This window comes from Genypterus blacodes, unplaced genomic scaffold (assembly GCF_046128005.1).
Source record: "Genypterus blacodes isolate CSIRO-AG114 ecotype Tasmania unplaced genomic scaffold, CSIRO-AGI_Gbla_v1 ptg000003l_1, whole genome shotgun sequence".
Taxonomy (NCBI): Eukaryota; Metazoa; Chordata; class Actinopteri; order Ophidiiformes; family Ophidiidae; genus Genypterus; species Genypterus blacodes.
Genome location: NW_027466817.1, coordinates 8,022,120 through 8,041,107, shown reverse-complemented (window position 1 = coordinate 8,041,107; position 18,988 = coordinate 8,022,120). Strand labels below are relative to the sequence as shown.

Below are 18,988 nucleotides of genomic sequence, written 5' to 3'. Positions count from 1 at the left end.
ATCAAAATGAATGTTCTGCCTAGATTTCTTTACCTGTTTCAATCTCTATTTCAATTCTATTCCTACCAAAACATTTATCTGACTCTTTAGACAAAATGATCAGCGTCTTCATTTGGGGTGCGAAGCCCCCAAGGATCCGCAAACCACTATTACAAAGACGTAAGTTCAGTGGGGGTCTCGCCCTACCAATCCTCCAATCCTATTTCTGGGCATTCCATATCAACAAATTACCCTACTGGGTGAATTCCCCTGAGCTAACCTGGTGCAGGCTGGAAGCCCAATCGTGCTCCTTCCCCTCCTCTGCGACTGCCCTAATTTGTGGCAGGTGGCGAGCTAAGGGTGGCGAGCTACTGGTTGCTCGCGAGCGACCTGTTGGAGACCCCTGCTCTAATCATTTGGTACCAATTCAGGAAACACTTTAAATCCACAAACGCATCCACCTTAGGTCCAGTCCGCAACAACCACCTGTTCCCTCCCTCATTCTCGGACTCTTCCTTCTCAGCATGGCACCACAAAGGCATACAATGTTTCCTCGACCTTTACTCCGACGGCAGTTGTAACAGCTTCCCCAATCTGTCAACTCAATATAAACTAACTCCTAACCAATTATTTAAGTACTTCCAAATCAGACACTTTGCCTGCAGCAATTTCCAAAACTTCCCTTCCCCTCCCCCTCAACTCATGTGGGAAGACCTGCTAACGTTCACGACACCACTAAGTGGGACCATCTCTGAGATTTATTGCCGCATTCTGGACGGCGGGGACCTATCTAATTCAAAAAACAGTGGCTGTCTGGGAGACTGAGCTTGAACTCTACCTAGACATAGACTGGTGGGATAAAGTCATACGCACTCTACATATTGTCTCCTCCTGTGCTCGTCTTGCTCTCATTCAGTTCAAGGTCGTACACAGGGTCCATTTTTCTAAATCCAGACTGGCCGAAAATGTACACAGACATAGAGGACAAATGTAATAGATGTTCGAAGCCTCACTGTAACCTAAGCCACATGTTTTTTCTCTGCCCCAGGCTCCATGACTACTGGTCCGGTTACTTCAACACATTGTCCACCATAATGGGAATGCAAGCTCCCCTCATATTGCCATCTTCGGCACCACCATCTGACTCACGCCAATTTAACACTTCAAAAAAGGAAATTGTCATATTCACCTCTTTGCTTGCTAGACGCCGCCTGCTCCTGCATTGGAAATCCCCTACCCCTCCCTCTATTTTGCAATGGCTGAAGGATACAGTGTATTTTCTTAAACTCGAGAAAATCAAGTACACTATGAGGGGCCACACTGATAAGTTCTATCAGAGATGGCAACCATTTCTCTCCTACTTCACAGATCTACAGGCTATGCCAGACCAGTGACTGATTACAAGAACACTGAACAGTCCCTTTTTATTTTTTCATTTTATTGTACATCCCAGGCGGGCCAGGACGGGGTTGTATGGTTGTTCGACTGCAGGGTAAGGTTGGGTCTCTGGGTGGGATGTCCTCCCTTTCTCATTGTTTTTTTTGTTTCTCTCTTCTCTCCTTCTCTTTACTACAGCCTATGATGCGATTTGTACTAGCCTAGGTTGCTGTTTGACGTCATCCTGTAAAAACTGTATTTACCCTGTGGGATCATCGCAATTTCAATCTACTTGTATTCTACCTAAGGGTCTACGTATAAAGTTTAACAACAACAGTAATAACAACAACCTTCCTTCTTTGTCTCTCTCTCTCCTTTTCCCCCTCTTTCTGTATAAAAAATTATCTCCAAAATATCCTATAATTGTATGCACAATGTCGTGTAAAATGTTTGCTTCAATAAAAACGAATAGCAAAGAAAACAGATCTCTCTTGTAGGTCAGGGGTCATGCTTTGTGAGGTCGCCCCAGTAAACCTGGGGGCTGTCCCAATAAAGGTCAAGAAGGGGTCAAAATTGTGCATTCCTTTCTGCACAAATCATATGGCTTAGAATCTTAGAAGTCTGTCCCATGATTCCTTAAAAAGCAGTCGAACAAACCTGATGATCAAGTTTCCTTCATAGTTAGTGAGTCAGAAGTTTCAAAAACTGTTTACATCGACAGTCGCATCTGCAAAGGTTTGATATTTGGAATTTGACATATGGACCCAAAACTTCATGCGTAACTTTAAAATCAGAGTTATGTTTCTCCATCATACGGTTCACATAAGCGCAGAGTACATACATGGAGGGAGGGAAAGGAGCCGGTGGCTGAAAGCTCTGCAAGCAGCGAGGCCAGGGGAGGGGAGATGAGTGGGAATACCAAAAACTGCCCTTTTTCTGAGGCGGCGTTGTGGAGGTGCTGTTTTAGGAATATTCATGAGGCACAACCTCGCTTGTGATTGGCTGAGAAGAGACGCACAAAATGCTGCAAATGGTCAGAGTTTACACATCTTTACAGATATGTAGCTGAATGAGATGCCAAGAGACACACAAGACAGACAAATGAGGGCATAACTCACCAACTCACCTATTGGTGCGTCACTCCTCTGCACCTAACTGCACTGCCTGAGACCTGTGTGTGTGTGAGAGAAGGAGGGAGAGAGAGAGAGAGAGAGAGAGAGAGAGAGAGAGAGAGAGAGAGAGAGAGAGAGAGAGAGAGAGAGAGAGAGAGAGAGAGAGAGAGAGAGAGAGAGAGAGAGAGAGACCCTGTGTGTTTGGTGAAATCCTATAATTCTAGTTTTTATATTTAGATCTGCAATGCTTTGCCCCCCCCACACACAGTGTTTTATGGTTGTTCACTGTCAATAGGATCCAGATGTGAGCTTGGCAGGAGAGATGTTAAAAATAGAGAGAGGTGCGACAGGCAGACAGACGGGAACGTTGACTTCAGTGGAAATAGGGTGAAAGTATGAGGACAGACAAAGAAACAGGCTGAAGATGGAGGACGCAGAGCGACAACGTGTTCGTTCCCTCAAATGGAAACTCAAGCTGCTCTGATATCACCACATTCCAACAGTAACAAACACACAGACGTTCACACACAGTTATGGTGTGCAAACACATGAGGATAGCTGTCAACTTTCAGCTCAACAATAAAAAGTCTACAGCCAACAGTCCGTCCTAATGTCTCCAAACATGAAGGACAACGTGTGTGTGTGTCAAATGCCTCCCCAAACCCACTTCCTGTCCCACCCTCTCCATGGAGATAATTATGGTTCCAGTGAGAGGGAGAACACCAGCTCCTTATAAGGCAGCAGCCATGTTGTTTTCACCTCCACATATAATATAAACACACACACACACACACACACACACACACGCACACGCACACGCACACACACCAGCCGCTCAGTGACGCCGCACGTAAGGTCAACATCAGTTTGGCGACTGATGGCCTCGCTTGCCTTCTTTCTTCCAACTGAACTGTTGGATGCACAGTTCTCAGGGCTGTGAAGGTTTTTTTGGACCCTGCTCGACATGACGGCTTAATTCTGCAAATTCTGCATTCTGCATTTATGTTGTCACAATTGTTTAAATGCATCCAAATGCTGTCACTCATCTTTTCACACACTGCACTCACTTTTCTCTCTCTCTCTGCTTCTCTCTGTCCTGCTCTGTACCTGTAGTAGACTGTCTGCACGCCCGCCCCTCCCTGCTTGATGTTATGATCCTTGTCTGTCTTCACGTGAATTGGTCAAACAGCACAACATCAGTTCAAACGTTCAGTCTTCCCCGTGTTCATGGCACGGAGAAGACCATCCTTTCATTCTGTCTTGTATTAAGTTGCAGAGAAAAAAAAAATGCTCTCGGACGGGAGCCAGCTCCCATCGTTCACCTTAAAGAGCTGGCTCTTTGAGCCAGTTCGTTTGTGAACGACACATCAAGCCCTGCTAGCAGCTGGAAAGTCCCGTGTACTTTGGTGAAGGGGCGCTCCACAGATGCGTTCGCACCGTAAATGAGACACGCACACACTTGTCATTCACATTCGTACATTTTTTTTTTTGCCTTTTATCTGAGCTTTTTTCAGGGCGGTCATCGTCAAATCTGGAGTGCGCTTGCTAGCCTGCTAACATCGGCAAATGTTATGATGTCACATAACCAAACATGACAGCAGCGTCATTTGTTGGAATGACAGCTGATGGCTTATAATCGTTTTGTGACAAAAGGGGGCGGAATGTCCGTAAATTTGATTGGAGAGAAATTTGAACAGCTTTACCAAGTGACGTTGTGTTCTCAAATGTATGTATTCTTCTAACCTTTCGCGAGCTACTCAGAAACGGGTGGCGAGCTACGGGTGGCAAGCTACGGGTGGCGAGCTACTGGTTGGAGACCCCTGCTCTAATCATTTGGTACCAATTCAGGAAACACTTTAAATCCGCAAACGCATCCACCTTAGGTCCAGTCCGCAACAACCACCTGTTCCCTCCCTCATTCTCGGACTCCTCCTTCTCAGCATGGCACCACAAAAGCATACAATGTTTCCTTGACATGTGCTTGGACAGCAGATTTTACCAGCTTCTCCAATCTTTCAGCTCAAAATAGACTACCTGCTGACAAATTATTTAAGTACTTCCAAATCAGACACTTTTCCTGCAGCAACCTCCCCCTCAACTCATGTGGGAAGACCTGCTAACTTTCAAAACACCTCTAAGAGGGACCATCTCTGAGATCTATTGCCGCATTCTGGACCTCTGGGACCTATCTAATTCCAAGACAGGGACCATCTGGGAGGCTGAGCTTGAACTCCATCTAGACATAGACTGGTGGGACAAAGTCAAACGCAATCTACATACACCGGTGTATGTGTACCGGTGTATGTGGGAGCCGCGTACCTCCACCGGAGCCGAGCCCCACCGGTGGGATACCGAATAAATGTTTGCACACGGCACACTACTACCCCTTACCGATAGTGGCGCTGCGTGCAAACGTCAACTATTAGCTGGCTACTACAGGCTAAACTTTACTGTGATGGCAAGATGGTAAGCAGAGATAGGGGGGAAAAGTATGAGCGGTCCAAATTCACCTAAGTCGTGGGTCCAGAGGGGAACTAAAAGGACGAAGTCTGCGGATCAGGAGGATGACTCCATGAAACCATCGCATCTCAAACGGCATCTTACATCAAAACACACAATGCTGAAAGACAATCCAGTGGAGTTTTTTGTACGCAAACAAGATGAACCAAATGCGCAATTCAGTTCCGGGGTGCACCAGTGGTTAAAGCAGAGGAGGCTTCTGATCGTGCCCAGCCTCCCCATAGCGAAAGCAGGTAAGCCGCACACAATTGCAAACACCTGTGTTTACCATTGTATACCAAAAGAGATGGTACACATAGTGTGTGGCAAGAAGATCGCCAAACAGTTACATTTGGTGCGACTTTCAAATGACACAGTGAAGAGAATAGGAGCCATGGCAGATGACGTTAAGACAACACTGATTGAACGCATTAAAAATAGTCGCTATTGTTCCATCAAACTGGACAAGACTACTGATGATGCAGGTTTACCTGTTTAGATATGAGCATGATGGTGCAGCTTAGGAGGACTTCCTGTTCTGTAAGGCTTATAAGAGTTATAAATAGTTGCCAATATTCTGTGTGTTTGAAGTACAGTTGGTTGTGTTTTTGATTTATGTTCTCACATGCTGTGTGTGTGTGTGTGTGTGTGTGTGTGTGTGTGTGTGTGTGTGTGTGTGTGTGTGTGTGTGTGTGTGTGTGAGTGAGTCTAAGAGGGACTGCCCCATATAGGAGAGTTGTTCATATGAGAGAGTTCTAGTTTTCCAATTCAATTTCCAAGAACAATCCAATTTGTACAATGTGGCTGTGACTGACAAAGGCCAAAATAAATACTATTCTTATGAGGAATAAATTTGCTTCCTGTGTGTATTTTGCATAGCAGCTAAATAGGGTAGGCCTACGCTACTGTATTTGAACATCAGCCATAGTGGTGGTACTTGGAGAGCCAAATATTTTCTGAAGTGGTACCCCATGTAAAAAGTTTGAGAACCACTGGTCTACCATATTGGGAACGCAGGTTCAAGCCTCTCCTCATATTGCCATCTTCGGCACCCCATCTGACTCATGCCAATTTAACACAGCACAAAAGGTAATGGAATGTTTACCTCTCTCCTTGCTAGACGCCGCCTGCTCCGGCATTAGAAATCCCTCACCCCTTCCTCAATTTCACAATGGCTGAGGGATGTGATGTTTTTTCCTAAACTCGAGAAAATCAAGTACACAATGAGGGGTCACACTAATTATTCTATCAGAGATGGCAACCATTTCTTTCTCACTTCGCAGACTTACAGGCCATGCCAGAACAATGACTGAAAACCTGACCACTGAGTAGTTTATTTTATTTTTTATTTTATTTTATATCCCAGGCATGCCAGGATGGGGTTGTGTGACTGCGGGGTTGGGTCGGGTCTTTGGGTTGGAATTCCTCTTTGTTTTTCTCCTTCTCTTTTCTTCACCACAGCCTATGATGCGATCTGTAGTTGCCTACATTACTATTTGACATCATCCTGTAGAAACTGTATCTATCATCGCATCAACATCACTGATGCCATCCTGGACTCTGCGGCCAAGCTATTGTGCCATGTTCTCACAACCTCCAGCAGCCGTGGCTTCCTGCTGTTTTAATTTCAATCTACATGTACCTCATATTGCCTATTTTACCTCTGGGTCTTCGAAAACAACAATAAGAATAAAAATAGAACCTTCTTTCCTTCTCTATCTCTCTCTCTCCTTTTCCCCCTCTTTCTGTGTAAAAAAAGATCTCCAAAATGTCCTATAACTATATAGCTGCGCACAGTCATGTCAAATGTTTGCTTCAATAAAAACAACAGTATACCCTAAATGCTTTAAGGAGGTACAACAGGACAGCAGAGTGAATGGATGCAGCAGCACATACAGTCTTGTTGGATCTGGAGGAATAAACAACTTACTTATACAAAACTGAAGGCAACACGAGCTGTGATGTCATCCACATGCTGTGAGCGCGTGGTGTTGGAGAAGACGCCACTCACAGGCAACAGCATCAACAATACAATACACACACACACACACACACACACACACACACACACACTCCACCTGCCTGTGAGGCCTTCACTGTCTCCCCGCTCCAATCCCCCTCCTCTCCCTGCGCTTTAATCCGAGATCCCAGTAGCAATTCAGGCCTTTTCCACTTTCTCCCATTCCGTCCAGAATTCCTCAACTGACAGCTTGAACACGATCCGAACCGACGGAGCAATGCCATCAGATGGAGAGAGGAAGGGTCAAAGAGAGGAGAGGACAAATCCTAAAGCTGTGTGTGTGTCCAACCACGCAGTGAACTATGTACAGTGGGACAGACCAAACACTTTGTTCATTGTGTATATGGCAGTCACACACAGACAGACAGACAGACAGACAGACAGACAATCATGTGTCCAAATAACAAGGACATATTGTCACTTAAACATATTTAACATAAGCTACAGCTTGTGCGTGTGTGTGATGTCATCACCACTCAAAATAGAGGAAAACTTCAGAATTAAATATTGTTGTGGCAACTCTGACCTTTTCTTGCTCATTTATCACCATGGACACCATTTGATAAATGAATACAAAATGACTTAATAAACTTAACATGATGATTTCACCCCATTCATCTTATGTAAGAAACATTGTATTTTTTCTCCTAATGTTTCAGACTTTTTCCTGTTGAAGCCATTTCATGGCGTAAGATGCCACTCACTATTGGGCCGTTACCAGGTCCAGTATACACTATCGGCAAGATACATGTGAGGTCAATGTTTCCATGAAAATCAGCACATTTTGTTTGTGAGCCTAAAACAAACACATGCTACAGTGAGAGGTCAAAGGTCAGAGTGTCAAAGTGTATGTGAATGTGGGCATGTGTTGAGGGGTGAGGAGGAGGAGCTGAAGGAGAATGAGGAAGAGTCAGAAAGGAGGAGATTTACAGAAACACGTTCAGACTGCAGCCACAGATTTTCCTTAAAAGGTTTTCAGAGATTTTTCCCATAGACATTTTTCCCACTGTGGGAAAACAGTTGGAGCCGGGGTCATTTCCACGGCAACACGAGTGTCACAGGATTTATCCTACTTTTCTCTCACTGCAGTTATTTTGTTAGTACTGATTGTACTAAAGTGATGTTGTTAGTATTGACATGAAGGCCAAATCTCTATTTTTTTTCAAAGGTTTCACTTGGAAATGTTTTGGTGTGTGTGTGTGTTTATGTGTCCGTGTTTGTGTATGCATATGTGTGTGTGTGTGTATAAGTGTGTGCGCATGTGTGTGTGTGTTCTGCTCTCCTGGGATCTGACCGCGCACAGGAAGTCGTCTTCAAAATTGGATTCAGTGTGAGCAACGACCTATAACATGTGAAATGTTCCTACACTTCATGAAACAGTTACGCAGTATGTTCTGTAAACATGTGTCACGTGTGACCAGCAGTGTCCTCCTCTACCTTCATCTCATCTTTCAGCAGACTAATAAACCTGTGCTGACTTTCAAATTCAGCAGTACCAGCACACAAACCTTGCCTGTGTGTTTGTTCTTTATGTCTACTTCCAAAGAATACATAGCTGATTCCATTGATAAACTGAAGGTCAGATTAGATCACAAATCACTGAATTAAAATCAAGTCAATCAAGCTGCTTTCACCTCATGACTTCTGGCTCTGATCACTTCTGCTGTGAACCCGCCTGCATCTCCATCAATTTGTTGTTTGTCAGGGAGTGGGTATGCCCCTTCATGATGTCATCATATTTCCCACTTGAACTGTGATTAGAGCAGTGGTTCCCAAAGTGGAGGGCGTGCCCCCTAGGTGGGGCGCAGCGCCATTGCGTTTCCCTGCAACTCTTCGGCCTGGTTGTTTTTGTTTTTTTAAATCTGCGCCGCTTCACAGTTTGTGCTAATCAGCCTGTCCGACATCATGGGAGTAGTTAGCTTAGCTGGCCGCTTGATTAGCATTACAAGCCCAGTTGTGAGGGATTTCCCTAATTGTTATTATTATCAACTTATTCGTATCGCAGCAGGAGATTACCAACTGCTAGGTAGGAGAGCCATGGCCACACTCCTTCCTTTTGCCACATCCTACCTATGTGAGTAGCCTCAATAAAAACAAAATACAGGTCAAAGCTGGTCATGAAAATGGACGAAGAGTGTCAGTGTGACAGCTGCAACCCCGATTTGAAAAGATCTGCAGCACAAAGACTGAAAAGATGTGGGGATTAAAGGTGTACTATTTGCAAAGAAAATGTTCAGGTTTTAGATTTTTCTTTTAGGGAGCTGGTTAAGTTTAAAAAACAAGAGAGGTGATTTAGAGAAAATATGTTGAAAGCAGAAATGCTGTGCACAGTAAAAGTTACACAGTATAACACAGTTAGACTTTTAATAATTCCACTGTAAACGTTATTTGCCACTTTATTATTTATTTTGTTAAATAATAAGTTGCAGTTTTATGAATTACAATGTTTAAAATAAATTCCAGTGGAGTTTGGAAGCTAAAGATGTGTAGGTGCGCGAAAATATTTTTGGATTGGAGCAACATCAAGAGAAGAATAAAAGATTAACTGAACTCTAGGCTGCTGTATTCTCCTCCCCACAACTCCTCTTTATGACTGACATGAGTGCTAAACCATTCAATGTTTTTCAATCGAAGTCGTGAATGATACAATAAATCAAATGGTTGGCTGCTATGTAGGATATACATAATGCAGCACATCTCACCCATGCTTTATAGTGACCCAGGCTTTAGACTGATCTAAGCCTTATACCGACCCAGGCTTTAGACTGGCCAAGGCTATTTGGGATTTGAGTCTACAGATGTCCCACAAACTGAGTTCTTGTGCAAAGCTTGTCACTGATTGTCGCAACTTCCTGAGGAGACGCTAGCAACTTGTACCACCACGCGAAAAAGTCCCAGCAACTAGCCAACAGTAAAAAGAAGAGAGATATTGAGCACAAGAGAGTACGAGTATTCTGGAGATTATTTAGGCTGAGAGGATGAAAGTGATCCTACTGAGTGACAACGTGGGGAAGAGAGGAGAGAGGAAAGGAATGAAAAGAACAAGAATCCTTAGTTCTAAAGACTGTGTGTTGGCTGTAAAACATCCTGTGACGTTTGTCTCTACAGCCACTAATGGCTTTAGTGGCTGATCAAAATCAGGGCGGGGCGGAGCTAAAGATCTTGCTTGAAAACGGATTATGCAGATAATGTATGAAAGTTTTAAATCATAACAAATATGCCAAAATAAGTGCTGTGTTGCATTCAAATGTCTGAAAGTTTTCTCTCTATATGACTATTATTGGTAACATGGCAACACCATGACATGACCTGCCTAGTCTCAAACTGAGGCTTTAATCACATGAGAATTGGCACGGGAAGTATCCCTGGGTCTCTGCTCTCATTGGTCGCTGCTCACGACACGACAGGTTAGAACAGGTTGACAAGTCCAGCTATTAAACGCACCCAATGTCTCCACAGCATCTGCGACACAACACTGAAACACAACAATCACGACCAGTTTACACACGAGGCTCCACGCTCACAGGGGCCCAAATGTGCCTCTAATCAGGGTTTTTGTCAGCTATTGCTCTGATTGTGTCTGTGAGTGTGTGCAAGTGTGAATCGACACAACCAGCAGGCCCAAACACGAACACACTAACACTATCAGTGCTGATGGTGCAACAGTCTGTAGTCAGTCAGTGTTGATCCATGATTTCTGTCAAGATTTCTATGTATATAGTCACATTTGTCTCTGAAGAAACATACAGCACAAAATAACGCAAAGACCAAAAGCTAAACAATTACACACACACACACACACACACACACACACAAAATAATACCAAGTGTTTGTGGACTCACCACTTGGGGCTTGGTCCTTTGTGGTGCAGGCATGGAGGACACATCCTCTGTAATCTTCTGTGGTGCGGCTTCTGTATTTCCACTGGTGCAGGTCTCAAAGGGCCCCTTCGATGACCCGACACCTTCAGAAGCCCCTGGCAGTGGCCTCGGGCCCTCTAGTTCTCTCTCAGGAATGCTCAGATCCAGAATATACTTCTCAGTCACGTCTTCCAGAGAGGGGGTCTCATCTCCTGAGGGCTTAGCGAGTGTTGAAGGTTCTATGGCGGGACAAACAGCTAGGCCTCTTCCCTTCAGGGGCTGCACCGTGGTGGAGGGTGGAGGGTGGAGGGGTGGAGGAAGTGGTAGGAAGGTGGCTGGTTCGCTGGCATGGCAGATGTGGTTCGGTCTGCTTTTGAGTTTGGATTGGTGGGGGTAGGGCAGAGTGGTGAGGTCAACATGATGGCTGTGGTCTTCCTGCTCCTCTGAACAAAGTCCTGAGGGTTCAAATGGGTAATCATGAGGGGACACCTGGGCTAACCTATTTGGGCGCTTTCCAGAGGTGCGACGAACCGCTCTAAGGGACAATGCCTCAGCTAGTTTGAGGTCAAAGTTAAATTTCTTTGCCTCCTCCTCCTCTTCTTGATTTTGGTCAATTACATCATCGTCTTCGTCATCACGATTGTCAGAGCAAAGGGTACATTCTAACTGGGAGCAAGGTTCATGGACAGAGCTGCTGGTTCCATGTAGACTGTATTGTGCCTCTGTTGGCAATGGGTGCTTTGATTTACCTGCAGGCTTCCATGATTCCTCCCGCCCACTCAGGATGGGCTCACTGCTGGAAGGTGGGATCTGGCCAAGCTGATCCAGTTCACTGGCTGGCTCAGTGCTGCTGGACTGACCTTTGAACTGATGGTCATTTTGGGAAAGCAAAGGGGCATCACTGCGGCGGCTGGGGTCACTGAATGACTTCTTCTTGTGAGCTTTTCCATTTCCGTAGTCATCTGTCATCAACCTGTCAATGGCTCCCATCTCAGCAACAATACCCCCAATCATGTCGCTGTAGTTACCGCCAACACTGCCACTAGAGACCGAGAGGTCACTGGCTAAGCTGTCCTTGCACTCTGACAAGGTGGCAACAGAGGAGGACTCTGCTGGGCCCCCTCCTCCTCCTTTGACAGACAGAGATCCTAACAGGTTGCTGTCTACAGAGAAGAAAGTGCTGTTTCCTTCTTGTGCCACAGAGCAGCGCCGCTGGGGCATGGGGTCACTGAGCGAACGATAAACTGCAGACTCTCCATTTCCAGCTGCTGCCATCAAGTCTGGATTACTGCTATTCGTGGAATCTGAGCCGGGGTTGTTATGACCAGGTGAGAATTTACGCCTCCGTCGCGCAGCACAGGGGGTGGCTGGAGCTTCAAGCCCTCCTCCTCGTGCTGTGACCATCGAACTCTGGGACCCTGCACTGTTGACATTGATATCCTCAGCGACGCTGCTGTCGTTGATACACGCAGAGCTGCATGCGTCCATGATCATGCCGTTACCCTCAGCCATACGGGCAGGAAGAGGCACAGATGCGAGCGTCCTCACTTCATTCTCCATTTTCTCTTCTCTTTTGAGTTTGAAGGCCGCCACCTCATGGAGAGCTGACTGCCTCCATGCAGTGACAGGCTGCCCTAACACATCCCTAGCAATTAGCGACCCCAAATTAACCCCCGCTGACCCCAGGAAAGACCTCTCTGAAGGGTAACTGTGGCACGTCTCTGGCTCTGTCACAATCCCCTCATCTGTTAGACTGGACTCATGTCCTGAGAGTTTGTCGACATAACGGTCGACAAACTCTCGGTCGTAGAGCATGCTCTCCTCTGAGCGGCCCGTCAGTACGGCTTGCTCTGTCTCTCTGCTCTCTGTCCTCTCTAGCTGCGACCTCCTCCTGTCCTTCCTCTCCCTGTCGCTGTTCTCTCTCTCTTTGTCATGTTTGTTTCTGTCTCTTCTCTTCCTGGACTCGGCCTCCAAGTCTGCTCCTGATTCGTCCTTCCTGCTCTTTCTCTCCCTGCCCTCCTCCTCCCCCATTTTCTCCACTTTGAAACATTCATACTCCAAGTCGTCCTTAGATCCTCCAACATCAACATCTCTGTCATCTTCATCCTCCCTTGCACTCATCTGGCAGATATCATGAATGACCTGTCTGGCTTCCTGTAAATACCTGTCCTGCAGTGGAATTGGCATCACCGCCTCATCATCATCACCAGCATCATCATACCCATAATCCCTTGCCCTTTGTCCTCTCCCAACCCTAAAATCCCCCCCATCACTTTCCACTTCCCTGTCAGATACTGACACCCTCCCCCCATCCTTCTGTGCATCTAAATCAAGCTGCTGTTCAGAGAAGCTCCTCTTGGTGGAGCCAGCTGCTGAGTATGATCTCAGAGATTTTAACGGTTTGTCTGAATAAGTGAAGGATTTTGCACGCCGAAGTGTTGCAGTCAAGTCTTTCAATGATGGACGACAACCGAAGGGGAGAAGGGTCCCGGCGGGTTTCTGTGACCCCATCCTGCAGACTGGTGAACCCTCCATGAGTCCAGACCTTTCCCCTCCACTTGTTTTCCTCACCCTAAGATCTGAAAGATCCGTTTTCAGGAAGCTCAAGAGGGTCATCGTTTCTGAGGTGATATCTGGGTTGGACATGGATATTCTGTTATTGTCTTTATCATCAACCCCGTCACCTCTGGCTGTCCTCCTTATTGCTCTGGCCTCAGCCCCTGTAGACTGTCCACCTTCTCTGGTGAGTGCAGTGGCAGAGGAGGCTGAAGGCATTAGACTGGGAGATGTCCTCACAGGTGTATGGGAGAAGTTGTCCCCGTGGCCAAAGCTTGGGGAGCGATACATGGTGAAGTTCCCGTGGTATGTTTTACTCAGCATTGACGAGGAGGCCACGCTGGGTTTCACAGCTGTGTTACTTCTACGGTCAGCACAGCTTGGCTGGTCCTCCTCCTTCAACGTCTCTGTGCTGGAATAACGACTGCTGCCTCGTGAATCGGCAGGACTGGAATGAAATGAGGGAATGGTAACCTTTGACACTCTGGCTACACCAGGAAGTGACTGGGATGTGACAGGGGAAGACATGCGCTGCACCATGGGTCTTGTCCGATCATGAACGGGCTCTCGTGCTGAAAATTCAGAGGATTTTCCTGCTGTGTTTTGCAGGTGATGCCTATCCAAGTACTCCATGGTCAAGGCTGCGTCACTGTCGCTACCTCCTGAGTCGTCATCGTGTTCATTGTCATCATCACGGCCTACTGCTAAGGCAACTCCGCTGACCTTCTTCTTCTTCCTAAGTGAGCGTCTACGCAATGCCTCTCGATTTAGGGACCCAAGAGAACCTGGGCTATCCTCCTCACTGCCTGAAGACCTGCCGATACCCTTAGAACTCCACCGACCATTTTTACTGCATGAGAAATAGCCACTTGCATGCTCTGTGTTGCTCCTCTCTCCTCCCCTGCAGGAAACAGAAGTGGCGGGGGCAATAGGACCACCTCTTCCAACACCTCTCCTTCTCCTGGTGCGTTCTTCCTCTTCGTCCCCAGAGCTCAGCCTCCACCGTGGGCTGAGAGAAGAGGCAATGGCTTTATCTGGAGTTGGCGCAAAGGAGGGGGGAAGCGCTCTAGAGGAGCTATGCGAGGAATGTAAACTATCCGTGGGCAGCTCGACCCCCTGTCTCTCCCACACTGTCAAATGCTGGGGAGAGGAGGAGCAGAAGGAGGCATCTGAGTTTACTGAATGACACTGTGAAGAACTAGCAGGGGGATGGATGTCAGATGTCACGGCTATGGTCCTGCTTTTGTTATGGGCACCCTGTGCCTCAGTGCTGGAGCTCTGAGGACTGCGTGGAGATGGGTTACATCTACTGCTACTGCTTTGAAAATGCACATTGTGGTTACCATGACGACTGGCTGCATTCATGTCTGTCCCCTCCTCGTTTGAGCACGGCTGACCATCAACATTGGAGGTTAAGTCCATTGTGTGACTAGTTGGCCTTCTTCTCTGGTTGGCAGCGCTGCTTACTGTGCTTTGGCTCATATCTATGTGCTTTTCAGCAAAACACAGGCTGATGGCCTTGTTGACAGAGATACAAGGAGAGAGTTTGTCATTTCGATCAGAGATGAAGATCTCCTTGAAGCTGAGTTGGTCTTGATGGCCTCTGTTGGCTGCTTTCAAAGTGTCAGTATTCGTCTTGTGCAGCTGTATGGTTTTATTTAGTCTCTCATCAAATATTTGTCTAATTTTGGTGACACTGGGCCATTTGTCAAGGTGATGGGGAATGAAGTCAGTGTGCTGGGCGGGCAAATGACCTCTGTGGGCCTTACAGGGTGCTGGAGCGCCTCTAGTAGTGAAGTCAACCTCCTCTTCATCAGTTGTCAAAGTCTTTGTGGGCTCAGAAAGAGGAGAAAAGTCAAAGTTACTGCTGCCGTCCGCTGCAATGCAGATCCCTTTCGTTCTTTTCTTCTCAGAGTCGGAGCCTGACACCGAGTCGGTGCTGGAGCTAAACTTCTGTCCACACACTGGACCCTCTGTGGCCTTGTCACTGCCCTGCAAAAAGGATGGAAAACACACTCAGTAACATATCAGATTCTGACAGACAGACGGATTACTGAAACATTTCTTGTATATTGTGGGTATACAGCCAATACAACATCGCTTCTCAAAGATACAGACTGAACCACAAATCAGTCCAGTCTGGCCCACGAACCTGAAGCCTTAGGGGTTCAGTGTGTACGTGTGTATGGTACATTTCAACTGACACAGCAAGCTGTCTTATTGAATGTGCAAGGTGTTCATTGTATTACATCTTTGTTTCTCACTTATTAAATCTGTGCATTTTGCTGGAATTGTTCCTGACCGGTGACCTTATATTAAATTCATATCTGGACATTTAATACAAAGCATCCGAGTTTGCTAGAATACGATGTACAACTATACTACATCATCAATAATAATTATCCGTCTTGTTAATTATCCATCAGAAGCTGGTTAACATATGAATCATCTATGTAATCTAACCCACTGTACATTCATACATATTGGATGTGATGTCTGGTGTGGCAGTGACGGAATGGCAAATGATGATGTAAAAGTTGTTTAATGTATGTATATACTGTATACACACATCATGTATGGGAAATGTTAAAGCACAATTTCTTTCTTACTTCACAGATCTACAGGCTATGCCAGACCAATGACTGAAAACCTGAACACCCAATAATTGATTCTTATTTTTCATTTTATTTTATATCCCAGGCAGGCCAGGATGGGGTTGTGTGACTGCGGGGTTGGGTTTGGTCTTTGGGTGGGATTTCCTCTCTTTGATTTCTGTTTTTCTCTTCTCTTCACCACAGCCTATGATGCGATCTGTGGTTGCCTACATTGCTGTTTGACATCATCCTGTAAAAACTGTATTTACGCTATGACAGTGGTTCCCCAACTTTTTCTTTCGCGCCCCCCTTTTTTAGATAAGAGGTTTTTTGCGCCCCTCCCCAAACGCCATATCATCTGTTTCTTCACATGCATTCAGTCTGTTTTGATGTTAGTGAGATGACAGAGAGTGTGGTACTATTTCATGAGGAATTTAAATAGTTTTGGAATGTTCTTGCAGTGAAGCATGTTCTCAGTAGAACTCGGAAGAACATCCACTGGATTGAGAGACTGGGTGGAGCTTCTAAATCCTAATAGTTGTAGAAGCACTGACAGTAGCAGGCACACTAGTCTGCCTATTTTCTTCCAACTGAAGTGTTGGATGCACAGTTCCATGTCTGTGAAGGTTTTTTGTGCACCCTGCTCGAAATCACAGCTTAATTCGGCAAAATCTGCATTCTGCCTTTATGTTGTCACTATTGTTAAAATGCATCCAAACGCAGCTTTTTTTACAGCTGTCACTCATCTTTTCACGCACTGCAGACAGAGACCATCCTATCATTCTGTCTTGTATTAAGTTGCAGAAGAAATAAAAAACGGCTCTCGGATGGGAGCCGGCTTCCATCGTTCACCTAAAAGAGCCAGTCTTTGAGCTGGCTCGTTTGTGAACGACACGTCAAGCCCTGCTAGCAACCGGAAAGTCCCGTGAAAAGTTGCTGCGGACTTTGGTGAAGTGGTGCGCCACAGACACGTTCGTACCGCAAATGAGACACCCACACACTTGTCATTCACATTCATAATTATTTTTAAATCCTGATGAAAATAGTATACTACTGAGGAACGGGTTGCGAACTACTGGTAGCTCGCGAGCGACCTCTTGGAGACCACTGCTTTAGATACGTAGTTAAGTTTGGACACATTTAAATGTGATAGACAGTTCAAAGGCAGAGTGTAGACAGTTCAAAAGTAAAATTTCATATCGAGCAGGCTCCACTAAAACCTGCACAGGCATATGTGAGCTGCTCATCCATTAGTGCAATTAGATGAGAAAAGACAAGCAAGGGAACCTGCTATTAATGAAGGTGCCAGTGTATCTACTACAACTGTTCCTGCTCCTACAATGTCTACAGCATCATCCAGTACACCACCACAACCACCTAGACCTACAACGCAGAGCTCTATGAGCCACTTTATGCAAAAGGCTATGACCCCAGCAAGACAATACGCAATTGATGAGGAACTGGCTAAAATGATTGCACGAGATTTCCAGCCATTTTCAATCGCGGAAGACAAAGGATTCAAGGCACACTTCTGACAACTTGGCAGAGGCTCTGCTCAAAGTGGCAAAAGAGTAGGACGTGGAAAACAAAGTGTGCTGTGTTAGTGACAATGCTGCTAACATGACAAAAGCAATTAAAACCCTGAAATGGACCCATCACCCATGTCTTGGTTGTAAGAGATGGTCTGAAGGTGATGAAGCCCACTGTGGACAAAGTAAAGGCGATAGTGGAATTCTTACACAGGAGCACAACAGCCATAGAGAAGCTCAAATCTATCCAACGACAGATGGGCATTCCTGAGCTGAAGCTGAAACAAGAGTGTGTTACTAGGTGGAACTCCACCTTCCATATGCTCAAACGGATTCTGGACTCCAAGGATGCAGTCCCCTGGCTGTTATCAATGCACCTGTTGATCCTCTGCGCCAAGAGGAATGTGAGGTACTGCAGGAGGCCTGCACTGTTCTGGAGCCATTTGAGCAGGTCACTGTGGAGATCAGTGCAGACAGGTACAGTGTTCAAATGTTATCATGTTATTATTATTATTCTTATTACTTTTCAGTTATCATGTTTATAAGTTGTTGTTGTTGTTGCATTAGTGTGAAAAGCAGATTAGACATGACCGATATATAATAATACATGCTGCTAAATAAAACAAAGCATAATTGACTTATTGTTTTCTCTTTCAGCTATGTTACAGCCTCTAAAATGTTAATCCTGTGCAAGGGTCTGCAGAGAGTGACAGCTGAGCACCAGACCAGGGTAACCACGGGGAAAGTGAAGGAGTTAGTGGATGCTCTCTGTGCATCCATGGGAAAAAAATTCCACAAAATGGAATATAACACTGTTAACGTTAAACCAGCATTCTTGACCCAAGATTCAAAAAGCTGGCCTTCAATGACAATAGAGCGCTTGATGAAGCTCTTCAGAGAATAACTGTAGCAGCAGCAAGATCCGGCCAGTCAAGTCCACTGCCAGGGAGCCAAGGGGCAGCAGAGCAGGAACAAGAGGAACCACAAGCATCTGCTGTTTGGAGGTTCTTTCAAGAACGAGGAACTGGTGATACAAGGTATCCATCAGCAGATGCAATGGTGGAAGTGAGATCATATCTCGAGGAGCCCCTTCTCCAGAGAGGTGCAGACCCACTGAGCTGGTGGGAGACCAAGTGTCAGCCTAACCACGTCTTACACACGTGATGGCACGTAGACTGTGCATTGTAGCAACATCTGTCCCCTCAGAGAGAATCTTTTCCAAAACAGGGCAGATCATAACAGAAAGGACAAACAGAATCAACCCCTCAAAGCTGAGGCCCTTGGTTTTTCTGAATGCCAATCTTCGCTAAAGACTTGCAAAAACTGTCACCTGGATGCCGCCTTTTCTTTTTGTTTTGCACATTTTAATTTATAGTTTATTGAGTGAAGTTTTGTTGATGATGTGTTGTATTGTTTCACTGTACATAGTTCCAAATTTAAAAATAATATACAGAGATTGGA

General features: G+C 45.8%; 1 protein-coding gene across 4 annotated transcripts in view; it reads right to left on the bottom strand.

Moving 5' to 3' along the window:
• arhgef17 (Rho guanine nucleotide exchange factor (GEF) 17) overlaps positions 1 to 18,988 on the bottom strand; it is a 50,206-nt gene that overhangs the window by 26,465 nt on the left and 4,753 nt on the right. For all 4 annotated transcript variants that reach the window (XR_012961514.1, XM_076146473.1, XM_076146482.1 and 1 more), the window contains exon 2: positions 10,831 to 15,396. Coding sequence is in view for 3 of the 4 variants with exons in the window: in XM_076146473.1 (XP_076002588.1) it covers positions 10,831 to 15,396 (4,566 nt within the window). In the remaining variant the exon portion in view is untranslated. The remainder of the gene's footprint in view (positions 1 to 10,830; positions 15,397 to 18,988) is intronic.